General features: G+C 40.2%; 1 protein-coding gene and 2 pseudogenes across 4 annotated transcripts in view; 2 read left to right on the top strand and 1 right to left on the bottom strand.

Annotated features, from left to right (window-relative positions):
- TMEM116 (transmembrane protein 116) overlaps positions 1-16,020 on the top strand; it is a 50,418-nt gene that overhangs the window by 11,870 nt on the left and 22,528 nt on the right. For 2 of the 4 annotated variants that reach the window (XM_025403775.1, XM_025403774.1), the window contains exons 2-4: positions 2,134-2,180; positions 3,896-3,959; positions 15,588-15,719. In XM_025403775.1, the coding sequence (XP_025259560.1) occupies positions 2,167-2,180; positions 3,896-3,959; positions 15,588-15,719 (210 nt within the window). In that variant the 5' untranslated portion in view covers positions 2,134-2,166. Of the gene's footprint in view, positions 1-1,308; positions 1,487-2,133; positions 2,181-3,895; positions 3,960-15,587; positions 15,720-16,020 lie in introns of all 4 variants that reach the window. The other 2 variants (XM_025403773.1, XM_025403777.1) reach the window with 2 other exon arrangements.
- On the top strand, positions 6,772-7,026 carry LOC112634179 (annotated as a pseudogene).
- Positions 13,377-15,288, bottom strand: LOC112634178 (annotated as a pseudogene).

Here is a 16,020-nt window from a genome sequence, read left to right as displayed (position 1 = left end):
TATTTTTATTTGTTTATTATTTTGAGATGGAGTCTCGCTCTGTCATCCAGGCTGGAGTGCAGTGTCATGATCTTGGCTTACTGCAGCCTCCACCTCCTGGATTCAAGTGATTCTCATGCCTCAGCCTCCCGAGTAGCTGGGATTACAGGTGCATGCCACCCCGCCTGAGTAATATTGGTATTTTTAGTAGAGACAAGGTTTTGCCATGTTGGCCAGGCTGGTCTCAAATTCCTAACCTCAAGTGATCCACCCGACTTGACCTCCCAAAGTGCTGGGATTACAGGCGTGGGCCAGCACACCTGGCCGTGTTTTATTTTGTTTTAGAAATGGTGTTTTGCTGTGCTGCCCAGGTTGGAGTGCAATAACTGTTCACAGGAACAGTCATAGCACACTGCAGCCTCAAACTCCTGGCCTCAAGAGACCCTTCTGCCTCCACCTCCCAAGTAGCCAGGACCACAGGTGCATGACATTGCATCTGCCTGTTTTTTGTTTTGCTTTGGACTGTAATTTTAACCTGATATGAATAAATTAGTCATGTATTTAAATTACTCTAGTCATGCAAGTGATTTAATTTGTTATCAATAAGGAGTTGTAGACTATATGCAATTATAGCTAGATGAAAGATAAATTACTGAGATGAATGGTCTTCCTTCTGCTCTCTTTTTTCCTCCAGTCTTTGTCCAAATTTTATCAGTTCTTCCAAATCCTCTTTGAATGCTACTCTGTGTAGGTATATTCTTGCTGTGCGCAGATTATTTGAATTTTTGGTATTCAGGCCATTTTTCCTACTATATTATAAGCTGTTAGAAGGCTGGGTCTGTATCTTATTTATCTTTATATCTTCCATAACACACTGCTTTGCACAAAGTTGATATTTAAGCATCAGTGTATTAATGAATAATGTAATTGATGACAAACATTAATAACCACCTCAGCTTTTCACTAGTATTACTAAAACTTTATTAATTGAGTGAATATGCAATCTCTCTTTTCCATCACAGGCTTCTGTCTCTAAACAAGGGCAAATTTTAGGGAGACCTCCTTTCTATCCCATTTATTTCTCCCCCACCCCTTTTTTTAGTTCTATTTCTCTATTGCAGCTCTATTTATCTTTTCACTATGACTCATTCTTTTTTTCTCAATCCTGCCCCTTCTGTATCTGTCTGTTTTTTATTACTCTGCCTCTTGCTCCTTTTAATTCCTAATGCCACTTACAACTTTGTTTTCCTGTCACCTGGTCTTTCTGTTTTTGTTCTTTCTGTTTGGCTTTCTCCTGCACTTGTCAGTACCTCTCTCCTTGCCCTCAAGGTACAGGGCAGGATTAGGTATAGGAGGAGCCCAACTGGGGTAGGGGTGGAGCCACCTGTTCACTGCTTCAGGATTCAGAACCTGACTAGGAAGGATCGGCTGCTCAAGGGTAGCTGGGACTGAAGTCCTTATGACCTTTTCACTAGAGGCTAGCATTCTGGAGGACAGTTGGGACTTGGTAAGCTCAGAAGCTCTCCCTGTCTTCCTTTGTGTTCTCCCTTTCTTCTTTCCTGTTCTGCATTTTTCACTCACAGTCTCTCTCTCCATACTACTAACTTTTCTTCAGTTTCTCTGTTTTACTGTTATTCTCTTTCCTCTTTCTTCCTATCAGTGAACTCTAGTATTTGTCTTTTCTCTTACCTATTCTTTCCACACATCTCTGTATTCTCTGTCGACATTTTTCCTACCCCCTCTCCATTTTGTTCTTCCTTTTATTAGTTTTCTCACCCAGGTTTCTTTTTTCTTAAACTTCTGGCCTCAAGTGATCCTTTTACCTCAGCCTCTCAAAGTGTCGGGATTACAGGTATGAGCCACAGTGCCTGGCTAGCTTGCTTTTTTCATTTAGTCATTTTTAATCCACATCTCTATTTTTTAAAAAATCATACTATTTCCCAGAGAAACAGAAATAAGAGAGGAAAAAAGGAGCACCTTGTCTTTCCAGGGGCCCATTCAGCCTTTTGACTCATTCTTAGGCTTGTAGTACGTTTTGAGATTAGGCTTTGAAGAAAATTTATTCTGTGTAGATAGTTAATAATGAACATAGAGTTAGGTTGAATATTCAATGTAAAAGGTTTAATTTTATTCTTTTTTCCTTGTTTTATTTAGGTTTTTCCTGCAATACAGTGGATACAATTTGTCATGGCTACTCTGAGGTATGTTTATTTAATCTCATATAACTAAACTAGTATAAGCACAATTGGTCAATTCTGTAGTTTTCCACATTTCCCCCTCGGGGATTTGCTTTTACTCTTTAGTTAAAAAGAAATGATGTTCTTTATCATGTTGATATCTTCTTACTAATAAAATGACAACATTAACAACAATAACAACAAAAAACTGATTAAAGGATAACATCTGAACATCAGTGGACAACCTGGTCAACAGGATCAATTGCAAAATCAATAGCAAAGTGCTTACTTAAGCAGTATCTATACTAAAAATTGGAATGACACAGAGAAAATAGGCAGGGCTGAGCTCACACCTGTAATCCCAACACTTTGGGAGACTGAGGTGGGCAGATCGCTTGAGCTCAGGAATTTCAGACCATCCTGGGCAACATGGTGAAACCCTGTCCCTACAAAAAACAAAACAAAACAGAAAACAAAAAAACCATAAAAATAGCTGGACATGGTGGTATGTGCCTGTAGTTCCAGCTACTCAGGAGGAGCTGTGATTGTGCCACTGCACTCCAGCCTGGTTGACAGAGCAAGACCCTATCTCAAAACAAATTAAAAAAAAAAAAAAAAAGATTGACATGGCCTCTGGATAAGGAGAACATGCAGATTTGTGAAGCATTCTATATTTGTTTAAAAGTATTGGCTGGGCCGGGCACGGTGGCTCAAGCCTGTAATCCCAGCACTTTGGGAGGCCGAGACGGGCGGATCACGAGGTCAGAAGATCGAGACCATCCTGGCTAACACGGTGAAACCCCGTCTCTACTAAAAAATACAAAAAACTAGCCGGGCGAGGTGGCGGGCGCCTGTAGTCCCAGCTACTCGGGAGGCTGAGGCAGGAGAATGGCGTAAACCCAGGAGGCAGAGCTTGCAGTGAGCTGAGATCGCGCCACTGCACTCCAGCCTGGGTGACAGAGCGAGACTCCGTCTCAAAAAAAAAAAAAAAAAAAAATTTGGCTGGATATGGTGACCCATGCCTGTAATCCCAGCATTTTTGGAGGCCAAGGCAGGAGGATGACCTGAGCCCAGGAGTTTGAGACCAGCCTGGGCAACATAGTGAGACCCTGTCTCTACAAAAAATTTTTTAAAAATGAGCTGGGCATGGTAGCAGATGCCCGTAGTTCCAGCTACTCAGGAGACTGAGGTGGGAAGATCACTTTAGCCCAGGAGTTGGAGGCTGCAGTGAGCTGTGATTATACCACTGTACTCTAGCCTGGGTGACAGAAGGAGACTCTGTCTCTAAAAATAAAAATAAAAATAAAAAAATATGTGCAGGGCTGGGCATGGTGGCTCACACCTGCAATCTCAGTGCTTGAGAGGCCAAAGTGGGAAGATCCCATGAGGCCAGGAGTTTGAGACCAGCCTGGGCAACATAGCAAGATCCTGCCTCTACAAAAAATAAAATAATTAGCCAGTTGTGGTGATGCACACCTCTAGTCCTAGCTATTAAGGAGGCTGAGACAGGAGGATCACTGGGGCCCAGGAGTTCAAGGTTACGTTGAGCTATATTGGCACCACTGCACTCCATCCTGGCTGACATAGCAAGACCCCGTGTTTAAAAATTTTTTTTAATGCAGTTTATTTTATATCAATCATGCCAATAAAACTCTAAAAAAAAAATCCCAAAATTAATAACAAAAACCATGGCACTCATTGTCCTGCTTTAATGATCAGTCATCTTCTAAATCTCTCAGTGTTATAGGTTCAAGTTCACTTATTGCCTGTGCTGTATTCCAGAATATACAGAAATCTCCAGAGGTGAGTGATTTCTCTTTGTGTTGGATTTGAACTTTTTAGTGACTTAGTCTCCAAAACAAATAACAGATGTTACCTATAAATGGTGAAATAATTCTATGAATTACTTTTAAATTTGTCATGATGATACAATGAGATATTTTTGGCTTGGTCAATACAGCTCCCTTTTCTTCTAGGTAATTATTTTAGCTATAACTTCGAATTCTGAGAGATTAACATTTTTTTTTTTTTTTTTTGAGATGGAGTCTTGCTCTGTCACCCAGGTTGGAGTGCAGTGGCGCAATCTCGGCTCACTGCAAGCTCCACCTCCCAGGTTCATGCCATTCTCCTGCCTCAGCTTCCTGAGTAGCTGGGACTACAGGCGCCTGCCACCATGCCTGGCTAATTTTCTGTATTTTTAGTAGAGATGGGGTTTCACCATGTTAGCCAGGATGGTCTCGATCTCCTGACCTTGTGATCCGCCCACCTCGGCCTCCCAAAGTACTGGGATTACAGGCATGAGCCACCACACCCAGCCCCGAGATTAACTATTAAATGTGGATTTCTTTGGTATGTGTTAATTGCTAAGGCTAAGGAAACAGAATGTTGTCTGAATCCAATATTCACTCTAAGCATAGCAGGAGCCTGCCTAGAGGTGAGTTCTTGGATTTTGATACTTTAGTAAAATTGCTACTGGGACTAGGAGATAGTTTAAAAACTTTAGTATATGAAACATACTTATTTTGCTTCTCTGGCCTTCTAGGCAATTGCAATTTTATGGTGAAAACAGAGTAAAAATACATCTTAAACTATTCATACCAAAAAGATCAAATTAAAAACCTTCCTGATTAACAGAGTACTAGGGAGAGTGATGTATTTTCTAGCTTAGTAAACAGATTTTAAGAGAAATATAACAGCTATTTTCTAACCAGACCAAATAGCACAAAATTAGGCAAAGCATAGGTCAGGACGTGTATGGGAGAGCTTTTATATGTGGGAAATGCCATTGGGTTTTATTGGGCCCACTTTAATAATAAAAATAACTTCTGTATGTTAAACGCTTACTATTTTCCAACTATGCTGAGTGCTTTACATACTTTATCTCATTGGTCCTCATCAATCTATAAGAGGGATAGTATTAGGCCCATTTCACAAAAGAAGAAATTGTGGTTCAAGGTCAGGAAATAATTTGTTCAAGTTACACAGTAAGTAGAAGAGCAGGGTTTTTTGTTTTTTTTTTTTTTCCTTTCTTCTTGAGACAGAGTCTCACCCTGTCACCCAGGCTGGAGTGCAGTGGCACGATCTTGGCTCACTACAACCTCTGCTGCCCAGTTTCAAGTGATTCTTCTGCCTCAACCTCCTGAGTAGCTGGAATTACAGGTGACTGCCACTGTGTCCAACTAATTTTTTTTTTTTTTTTTTTTGAGACAGAGTTTCACTCTTGTTGTCCAGGCTGGAGTGCAGTGGTGCAATCTCGGCTCACTGCAACCTTCGCCTCCTGGATTCAAGCAATTCTGCTGCCTCAGCCAGGGTTTCACCATCTTGGCCTGATTGATCTTGAACTCCTGACCTCCTGATCCACCTGTCTGGGCCTCCCAAAATGCTGGGATTACAGGTGTGAGCCCGGCCAAGAGCAAGGATTTTTAAAAGTCCATACTCTTAACTAATTGCTCTCCAAATTAAAAAAAAAAATTAGTATTTATTATATTCTAGATACATTTGCTCAGTGCTTTCAATGTATTTTTCATTTAATCCTTAAAAAACTTTGAGATGGATATTATTAGTAGTCTACAATAGATGATACTGTAGACAAGGAAACTAAATCCTGGTAAGGTTAGGGGACTTTCCTAAGTTCTTACAGCTAGTAAGTGTTGGAGCTGGAATTTGAATGCAGCCTTGTCTTATTCCAGAGCCTCTCCCCAACACACTTTTAAACCACTAAAATATAATGTCCAATAAAAATGGATTTTGAAGTTTCAGAGGTAGATTGTGACTATGTAAGTCAAACTGGAAAGTAAAAGTCTTGATACTGTATTGTCATTGCCTGCTAAAGTAATTTTAAGTCAAACATCTTCTGATTCAGATTTTCCTAATGTTTATTTCTTTTACTGGAATTTGAGTTCAGATGTGATTAAGTTAATAAAGTATGAGTTACACAATAGAGAGAGCTAAGTTTTATCTCTGAAAGCAGGGTTTCTCAACCTCAGCTTTATTGAGGTTTGGGGCTAGATAATTATTTGTAGTTCTGTACATAGGACATTTGGCAGCCTTTATCAGCTAGATACTAGTAGTAAACCCTCTGTTCTTCAGTTGTGACAACCAAAAATTTCTTCAAACAACACCAAATGGTCCAGGTGTAGTGGCAGGTGCCTATAGTTCTAGCTACCCAGGAGGCCGAGGTGGGAGGATTGCTTGAGCACAGGAGTTCAAGGCTGCAATGAGCTATGATCATATCACTGCACTCCAGCCTGGGTGACAGAGCAGGACCCTATCTCTTAAAAAGAAAAAAATTGCTGAATGTCCCTGTGAGGGTGGGATCGGGGCGAAATTGTTCTTGTTTGGAAACTACTGTCCGAGGTGACTTTCTGGCATAACAGTGGGTTGGGACTGTATAAAGATATAAGGTGTTGAGGTCTAATTTGGCTTAGGACATGACTTTTTTTTCTTATTATTTATAATTAAAACAAAATAGAGATGCTCTTGAGTAGGGAGAGCTCTTGGTTTATTCTGTCCGTGGTTTAAATTAAAGACAAATAGAGAGGAAAGCACCAGCCATGGTGGCGACAAGTCCCTTGTGGCAACAGAGAAGAATCAGTTGGACCTCAGGGGAGCTTGGATGGTCGTGACCTTTACCTTGTACTCACTGCTGCAGGCAGCCCTGCTCTGTGTCAGCACCATCACCATGCTGTACAAGGAGAGATTCCTCAAGAACATTGGCTGGATAATAGACTAGAGAATTGGTGGATTTGGGGAGGAGCCAGGAATTAAATCTCAGCTAATGAACCATATTCAATCTGTAACAACTGTGATGAGAATGCCATTGATAATAGTAAACTCAATTGCAACTGTGTTACTTTTATTATTTGGATGAATATCCATGGAGGAAATAGAGACTCAGAAGAGAGGCTAGCAGAAGTTATTATTTAGGTCATTATTGGAATAAAGGCTGAGACACGAGGATCACTTGAGCCTGGAAGGCTCAGTAAGTAAGTAAGTAAGAAAGAAAGACTGCAGTAAGCCGAGATCAGGCCACTGCACTGCAACCTGGGTGACAAAGTGAGACCCTATTTCAAAAACAAAAAAAAAGAAAGAAAAAAAAAATCAGATCATGAGAGGCAATAACTCTCCAGGACTGGAATATTTGCTCACTCTTAATAGTAGCTCACTCTGTGCTGAGATTGTTAAAAGAACGCATAAGTCTGTTGTTTCTGTTTTTAAAGATATTTTTCTATCTCTCATTTCTCAGGGATGAATTTTTAAAAAATGTTTTGAAGTTCTTTGGGACTTAGCCACGATGTGAGTGCTTATCCCTAGATAAAATTTAAAGGATTTTTAAAAAGTAATTGCTACATGTAAAATGATAAATAGGTAATTTGAGTAATTTTCTTTTGAACCACTTGATTAATTATGTTGTTTGTATATTGTTTCAGCTATGAATAATTCAAATTTATAGACACTATTGAGGAGTAATACTCTGATTTATCAAGGAGAATTGTGTTAGTCACATGATGATTTTGTTTTACTTTTTTGATGCATTTATTATTTTATTAATTGGCCTAAATGATGAGACCAGACCAGTATCTACATATTTTCATTGTTAGAAAAATCTACAAAGGTCTACCCTTTTTACAATGATGACTTAAAAAAAAAAAAGCATAGGCCGGGCGCGGTGGCTCAAGCCTGTAATCCCAGCACTTTGGGAGGCCGAGACGGGCGGATCACGAGGTCAGGAGATCGAGACCATCCTGGCTAACAGGGTGAAACCCCGTCTCTATTAAGAAATACAAAAAACTAGCCGGGCGAGGTGGCGGGCGCCTGTAGTCCCAGCTACTCGGGAGGCTGAGGCAGGAGAATGGCGTGAACCCGGGAGGCGGAGCTTGCGGTGAGCTGAGATCCGGCCACTGCACTCCAGCCTGGGCGACAGAGCGAGACTCCGTCTCAAAAAAAAAAAAACAAACAAAAAAACAGTATAAATATTAGCCTGCAAGAGCAGTTCTAAACAACCACAATTAAACTATACTACACAAGAAGACTGTTGTGAAGCATTTACCTCTACCAAAATCATTCCAGTTCCATTTCTTGGTAAAGTGGCACACTGTGGGTTGTGATTTTTAATTCTTCATTGTGTTTGTCAATAGGATATTCATGCTGGATAGGTTGTCTTTTGTTTATTTTTTTATGTCTCAAATCATCTTGTGGGATTGTTTGCTCATCTCATAGTACAGTTTTAAGCAGAAAGGTTGAAACATTGTAAATGGTTTTTGTGAAAATTATTAGTTGCTATATATATGTGTATATATAATATACACACATATACACATATGTGTATATATAATATACACACACATACACATATGTGTGTGTGTNTATACACACACATACACATATGTGTATATATAATATACACACACATACACACGTGTGTGTATGTGTGTATATGTGTGTATATATTATATACATACATACACGTGTGTGTGTATTATATGCACACATACACACACGTGTGTGTGTGTGTATATATATATAACTTTTTTTTTGAGATGGAGTCTTGCTCTGTAGCCCAGGCTGGAGTGCAGTGGCACAATCACGGCTCACTGCAACCTCCATCTCCCAGGTTCAAGTGATTCTCCTGCCTCAGCCTCCTGAGTAGCTGGGACTACAGGCATGTGCCACCATGCCTGGCTAATTTTTTTGTATTTTTAGTAGAGACAGGGTTTCACCATATTGGTCAGGCTGGTCTCGAACTCCTGACCTCAGGTGATCTGCTCCCCTCAGCCTCCCAAAGTGCTGGGGATTACAGGTATGAGCCACTGCGCCCGGCCTCATAGGGCTATTTCTTGAATTAATGATCAGAATTATGTTCTTGCTCACAAAAGCTGCATGGCCACTTTTCTTCTCCAGGGATTATTTATATGAAAGTTGATTATATATATTGGATCATTCTTGTCATACCCAACTAAATCAGAGTCGAGAAGCCAGGGGGAACAAGCTCTCAGAGCACACAGTACCTGCTCCAATAATTAATATTTTCACAAGCCCAGCTACTGAAATGGCTCAATATAACCCTGAGACCAGTTTGACCTTGTAGTTGCTGAAATGACTTGCCTGACTCTTAGGACCAGTTTTACATACCATGGTCACTCACTAATCAGAGTTTGCCAACTCCCAAAACTTTCTCTGGTGCCAGTGAGGTTGCTTTCAAAATAACATGTACTATTTCCCTTTCTAATAAAACTCAGTCATCTCTTTGTTCTTCAGACATGTCCAAGACCACCCAGTCTGTGTGTATGCCCTGAAACACAATTCTTGCTTCCCCAATAAAACATTTTAAATTTAGAGATTTGTCTTTATATATTTCTTGACTTCACCATTTCATATTTAGTCTTAGTTTTTTTAATCTCTTAACAGTTATAAACTTGTGATAGGTCATAAGCCAGTAGAATCTGTGACTGTGCCATCCAGCTGGAATTTTAGCAAGCTTACCCAGAGAAAAGGCCATATGTGGTTAACATAATAGCTGATATTTATTAAATACTTTATACTTTTAAATGTTTTATTACATATTAGTTCACTTGTTTATGTTTCTGTTAGCCAAGGCAATGTGACCATCTAACCCTATTAACAAGATATTAATTAGCATCTTACCTCTTTTTCTGGTTTGGGAGAAATATATGAGAAAAATCCTCTTGTACAGGTGGGCTTGGGAGAAAGAGATGAGAAATTCTCTTTTGTATATATAGGGAGATTAGTTCTCGTATTAGGTAATATCTGGTTTTTTTTTTTTTTTTTAATAACAGGATTTTGCAATGTCACTCAGGCCATAGTACATAGCCTACTGTAGCCTCAAACTGCTAGACCCAAGCGATCCTGCCACCTCAGCTTCCTGAATAGCTGGGACTACAGGTGCATGCCACCATAGCCAGCTAATTTTTTTAATTTTTAATTTTGTAGAGACAGGGGTCTCGTTATGTTGCCAAGGCTGGCCTGGAACTCCTGGCTTCATTCAGTCTTCCCGCCTCAGCCTCACAAAGTGCTGGGATTATAGGCTTGAGCCACAGTGCTTGGCCAGGACTTTAAAATTTGTAAATGTATTTTTTTATTGTGAGATATATCAGACATGAACTAGAATGCATGAAACATATATGTACTGTTTAAAGAATGATTATAAACAAACACTAGTGACAAGAAATGGAACATTACCTGTACCTCCAGACATATACCTGTTGAGGTTCTTCCCAATCACAGCTCTCCCTCTCACCTTTAGAGATAATCAGTATCCAGATTTTTGTGATAAGCATTTTTTTACTCTTATGTACAGTTTACCAGAAATGTATGTATGTTTAAACAATTTAGTTTTGCTCGTTTTTGAACTCGATATAAATGGAATAATGCTATATGTATTTTTGTATGTATTGTTTTGTGAGTTGCTTTTATCCCTCAATATTATTTGTGAGATGTATCCACGTTGTATAGAGCACGAGGTCATTTCATTTTCATTGATGTTTGGTATTCTGTAGTATGAATATACTAGAATTTATTTACCTGCTTATGCTGCTATAAGCATTCTTGTACATGTTTTCTTGTACATAAGCATTCTTGTATAAGCATTCTTGTACATTATGCTGCTATAAGCATTCTTGTACATGTTTTCTGGTGCACAGATGAACAAGTTTATCTAGTGTATTTGCCCAATATCAGAATTGTCATAGGATTTCCACTGCCCCTAAATTAATGCCAAACTCTTTTCCAGCTGGTTGTGCCAGCAGTGTATAAAGGGTCCTGTTGCTTTTTGTTCCCATTAATACTCGCTGTTATCAGACTTAAAATTTTTGCCATGGGTATATAATTATTTTCTTATTGTAGTTTTAATTTTTCATTTCCTTTATTACTAATAAGGTAGGGCATATTTTCATATGTTTATGGCCATTTGGACTCCCAGGAAAGGGAAAGGGGGAAAGAGGAAAAGGAAAGGAAAGGACCCTATGTATAGGGAGATGTTAAAACATATCAAAAGTCTTTGGCAGGGCAAAGGAGGGCAAAACGAGGTGAGGTTTGCTTGCACTTCTCTCTAGGTCTATGTTAGTCTTTTTACTAACATAGGAGACCCCCTGAAACTATTGCTACGGAATAAAATGACATAGAATGTAAAAAAAAGATTTATCATTTTTGCCCTTTCACATTTTGGTCTTTAAACCACTTGGAATGGATTTTTTTTTTTTTTTTTTTTTTTTTGAGACAGGGTCTTGTTCTGTTGCCCTGGCTGAAGTGCAGTGATGCATTAATGGCTCACTGCAGCCTCGACCTTCTGGTCTCAAGTGATCCTCCTGCCTCAGACTCCCAAGTAGCTGGGACCACAAGTGTATGTCACCGTGACCAGCTAATTTTTTTGTGTTTTATTTTATTTGTAGAGATGGAATCTCACCATGTTGCCCAGTCTGGTCTTGAACTCCTGGGCTCAAGCAGGTCTCCTGCCTCGGCCTCCCAAAGTGTTAGGATTATAGTCATAATCCACTGAGCCTGGCCTAGAACTGATTAGATGGAGTCTCACTCTGTCGCTCAGGCTGGAGTGCAGTGGCGCGATCTTGGCTCACTGCAGCCTCCGCCTCCTGGGTTCAAATGATTCTCCTGCCTCAGCCTCCTGAGTGTGGAATTACAGACGCCCACCACCATGCCCAGCTAATTTTTGTATTTTTAGTAGAGATGGGGTTTCGCCATGTTGGCCAGGCTGGTTTTGAACTGCTGACCTCAGGTGATCTGCCCACCTCCCAAAGTACAGGGATTACAGACATGAGCCACCGTGCCTGTCCTAGAACTGATTTTTTGAGTGTAGTGTGATACAAAGTAGGGGCCTAATTTCATTTTTTTTCCCTGTATGGATACCCAATTGTTCTAGCTTCATATTTTGAAAAGACTGTCCCTTTTCCACTGATTGAAAAAGTCACTTGTATCATACATCAGAGATATATATATATATTGCTGGGCTTAATTTGGGATATTTTCATTCTATTCACCTATTTGTCCATCCCTGTACTAGTACCACAGTATCTTCTCTCTAGGTCTATGTTAGTCTTTGTAGGGAGACCCCCTGAAACTGTTGCTACGGAATAAAAGATTAAATGCTCCTGATTATTGTAAATACAAAATTGCATGCAGGACTGTGTAAAGACAATGTCAGGTTGGACTGCCAAAATGAGCCAACAGCACGTGATGTGCTTCCCCCTGCAGAGAGCCTATAAACGGATGTGCAGTCAGGGAGGTTTCACATCACCAAGATTCCTATCCCAGAAAAGCAGATGTTCATAGCTCTGGGAATGGAATGAGACCCTTGTGGAGAGCCTATAAATGGACACATGAGGGGCACCTGTTCATATGGAGAAGATAGGGTTATAAACGCCTTTATCTTGCCACAGCTCTTCTAGGTCTCTTTAGGGTTAAGGCATACTCCTTTCTGAGAATTTGTGGTCTAACCGGTTGTTTCATGTCCTGTTTCTATTGATTGTTTGCAACCAGCTTTTGCTGCAGTTATTATTGCTGATTAGTATCTTACTAAACATAGATTATGGATAGACTGTGTTTCTGTTTCAAGGCTCTGTTAGAAATTGCTGACGCACACACTATATTTAAATTCTTATCTCTGTATACTGCACTTCTGCATACCGATGTTATGTTAAAGAATTATTTCATCTCCATGTGATCATCTCACCTCATAAATCACCCTAAATCCCTCACTAACCTGCCCCCGCCCTCACTAAACTTAATAATAAATGCTGATATATCCAGTGCATTGGCGGCATCGCAGGACCAGAAGGTGGTGACCCCCCTGGACCCAGCTTTCACTATTTCGTGTCTGTCTTTTATTTCTCAACCTGCCGATCCGTCTGGGAACAAAGAAAGAGCCCCGTTGCATTGCAGGCTGCTGGCCAGATCCCGCAATAAGTCTTAAGATGAGGTGGGGCAAGTTCTCCTTTTTTTTTTTAAGAGTGTCTTGGTTATCTTAATATTTTGTATTTTTTTTCCATGAAGAATTGGGTTTATTTCAATAGTAAATTTGAAATTCTTGACTTAAGCAAGAGTACTATAGTAATAATATCAGGAATAGACAATTTCCTACACTGTCAAATATATGAAAGTTCCTTTTGTACTTTCTTCAACACTGATCAACAGGCAGATTCAGTCCACATTTGCTTTGATCTATCTGCTGAGTTAACCCAAGCCTCTTCTTCAGAGATTCTGGCATCTAGAATCATAGATAAACTACTGTAGTGCAGTCAGAGTACCAGTCATAATGATACAGGCAAACAGTCCCTTCCATACACCTTTAAATCCAAGTCTCTGGAGAACTTGAGAAGCACTGCTACCTTTTTCTTTATTCAACACAAATACCACAGAATCATCAGGGTGAGAAACAATTGCACAAAACACTCCAGGTATGTAACCTGCTACAAATGTTACAACCAGCTCCTCTGCCTTTGAACATTCACTGCAGGGCTTCTGAACCACAAACTTGTACAATGCTTCAACAGTACCTTAAAAGCAGGCAAACTTATCATGGCATATGCTATCTGTCTCATCCAGAGAGGAGCAACCCCTCTGTAGAATGTTTTTAGGCCTTCTTCCTTATACATCTTGGGAGCTGCATCCCTCAAAGTCTTGGTCTAACCTGGTTGGGTTTGAATTTGAACCTTACCAGCTTCCATAGGGCAGTTACAGCAAATAATTCAGCACTGGCAGAGGCAGCCAAGTATAGTGATGTGCACCAGAGATAACATGCTCTGGGAGTATGTTGCTATACAAGACTTTAAAGACTTCATAAAAGCCAAACTTGCAGAGCCCCTGCATGGAGTGACCAATGAAAGTTAGAGCCCGTCCTTTAGCCAAACAATGAACACCATCCTCCTTAAGTGTAACTGAGAATCCATTAAATATGCCCTTGTACTTTTGGGGATCCACCTGCATACAGCATTTCACTAAACCTAGGGGAATGACCACAGTGTGTGTCAGACCACAACCTAAGACCCCACGAGAACCACACAGTGCATAATACTTCGTGGAGTCAAATTCACAACCGTACTTTTATAAGGCAGCAGCTGCCAGGTTAAGAGAGCAGTAAGGGGGGCCTGTGGGTCCTGTGGGGCTGCTGTGGAGGTCCGTGAGGCCATTGTCCACAAGCTGCAGGTGTGGTGCATTAAAGGGGTTTGCCCATGCCAGGTGTGCCATGGATGAGAGCTTCTCCCTAAGATGGCAAACACCCAACCGTTACTCCCTTGGATTGCGGCTCACAGGGTGATATTTTGTATTTCTACATGAGATTTAGAGTCAGCTTGTCAAGTTCCACAGGAAAGTAGGTTGAGCTTTCATTGAGATTGCATTTAATCTATAGAACAATTTAGGCAGAATTGAAATTTTTATAGTATTGCGTCTTACAATCTATAAGCATATGACATATTTCTTCACTTTAGACCTCCTTTAGGAGTCCCTCAATAAATGTTTTATAATTTTCTCCATAGAAGGACCAAAACTATTTTTAGATAAGTGGGAATGGGGATGCCAAAAGGAGAAGGATAAGAAGACAGATTTCACCAGTGTGGTCAGAAATTGAAAGGCAACATGTACAGTTCATTCTGACATTTTTTACTATTACTGACTTTTTACCCTGACTTTTTATTACTGTAAACATGTTTTCATTTTCTTTAAGTCTTCAGCCACATCCCTAAACACTTAGCAGACTACCTCATTTTTTATATTTAGAAGATGTTGCCACTGGGCGCAGTGGCTCACACCTGTAATCCCAGCACTTTGGGAGACCGAGGCGGGTGGATCATGAGGTCAGGAGATCGAGACCATCCTGGATAACACGATGGAGCCCCGTCTCTACTAAAAATACAAAAAATTAGCCGGGCACGGTGGCAGGCACCTGTAGTCCCAGCTACTTGGGAGGCTGAGGCAGGAGAATGGTGTGAACCTGGGAGGCGGAGCTTGCAGTGAGCTGAGATTGTGCCACTGCACTCTAGCCTGGGTGACAGAGCAAAACTCTGTCTCAAAAAAAAAAAAAAAAAAAAGTAGATGTTGCCTGTGCCACTAAAGCACTCTCAATTGTCTCCTTGTGGTACATGTCCACTGCAAAATTTCTCATCTTTCCACTCTTTTTTTAACCCTATACCTAAGAAAGGAGTGTCCCTATGAGTAAGAAGTTTCAGTACTAATCTATCCATGAGTACTCTGATTCCAGAACAGTTGGGATAACTGTAGTTATGTTATAGATTCCTTCCTATCTGTAGTCTTCATTTGCATTCCCCACAATCAGCCAATGGCAGAGGCCCCAGAAAAATGATGCCAGTTTCCTACTACAAAGATAAAATGTAAGAATTGTTACATTGTTAACATTCTCCTAGCTACATCATGTATGAAATGAGGATTTTATTACTTTGACAGATAAGACCACTTTTTTATCTGAGCTTCTGTGACCTGCTCCTGGGACTTTGCTGGCTCACAGAGACACTTCTCTATGGAGCTTCAGTAGCAAATAAGGACATCATCTGCTATAACCTACAAGCAGTTGGACAGGTAAGTGCTACAAGACTGTCACTGCACCTTGCAAGAAAGGCACACTCAGATCTAAATAGAAACAAAGATGATTCACCTTGGGAAGTGGAGACCCATTTATTTATTGTTACATTTTGAAACAATAGCTTTTATCTTTTTCCTACAAAAACAGTATTTATTTATTATAGAAAATTTTGAAAATTCAGAGAAGCAAAAAGATAAATAATATTATCTTTACTCTTTAATTTTTTTTTGTTTGTTTTGAGACGGAGTCTCGCTCTCTCTCCCAGGCTGGAGTGCAGTGACATGATCTCAGCTCACT

The sequence above is a fragment of the Theropithecus gelada genome, chromosome 11, assembly GCF_003255815.1.
Source record: "Theropithecus gelada isolate Dixy chromosome 11, Tgel_1.0, whole genome shotgun sequence".
NCBI classification, from domain to species: Eukaryota; Metazoa; Chordata; class Mammalia; order Primates; family Cercopithecidae; genus Theropithecus; species Theropithecus gelada.
Note: the sequence above shows the minus strand (reverse complement) of the source record. Positions and strands in the feature narration are given on the sequence as shown.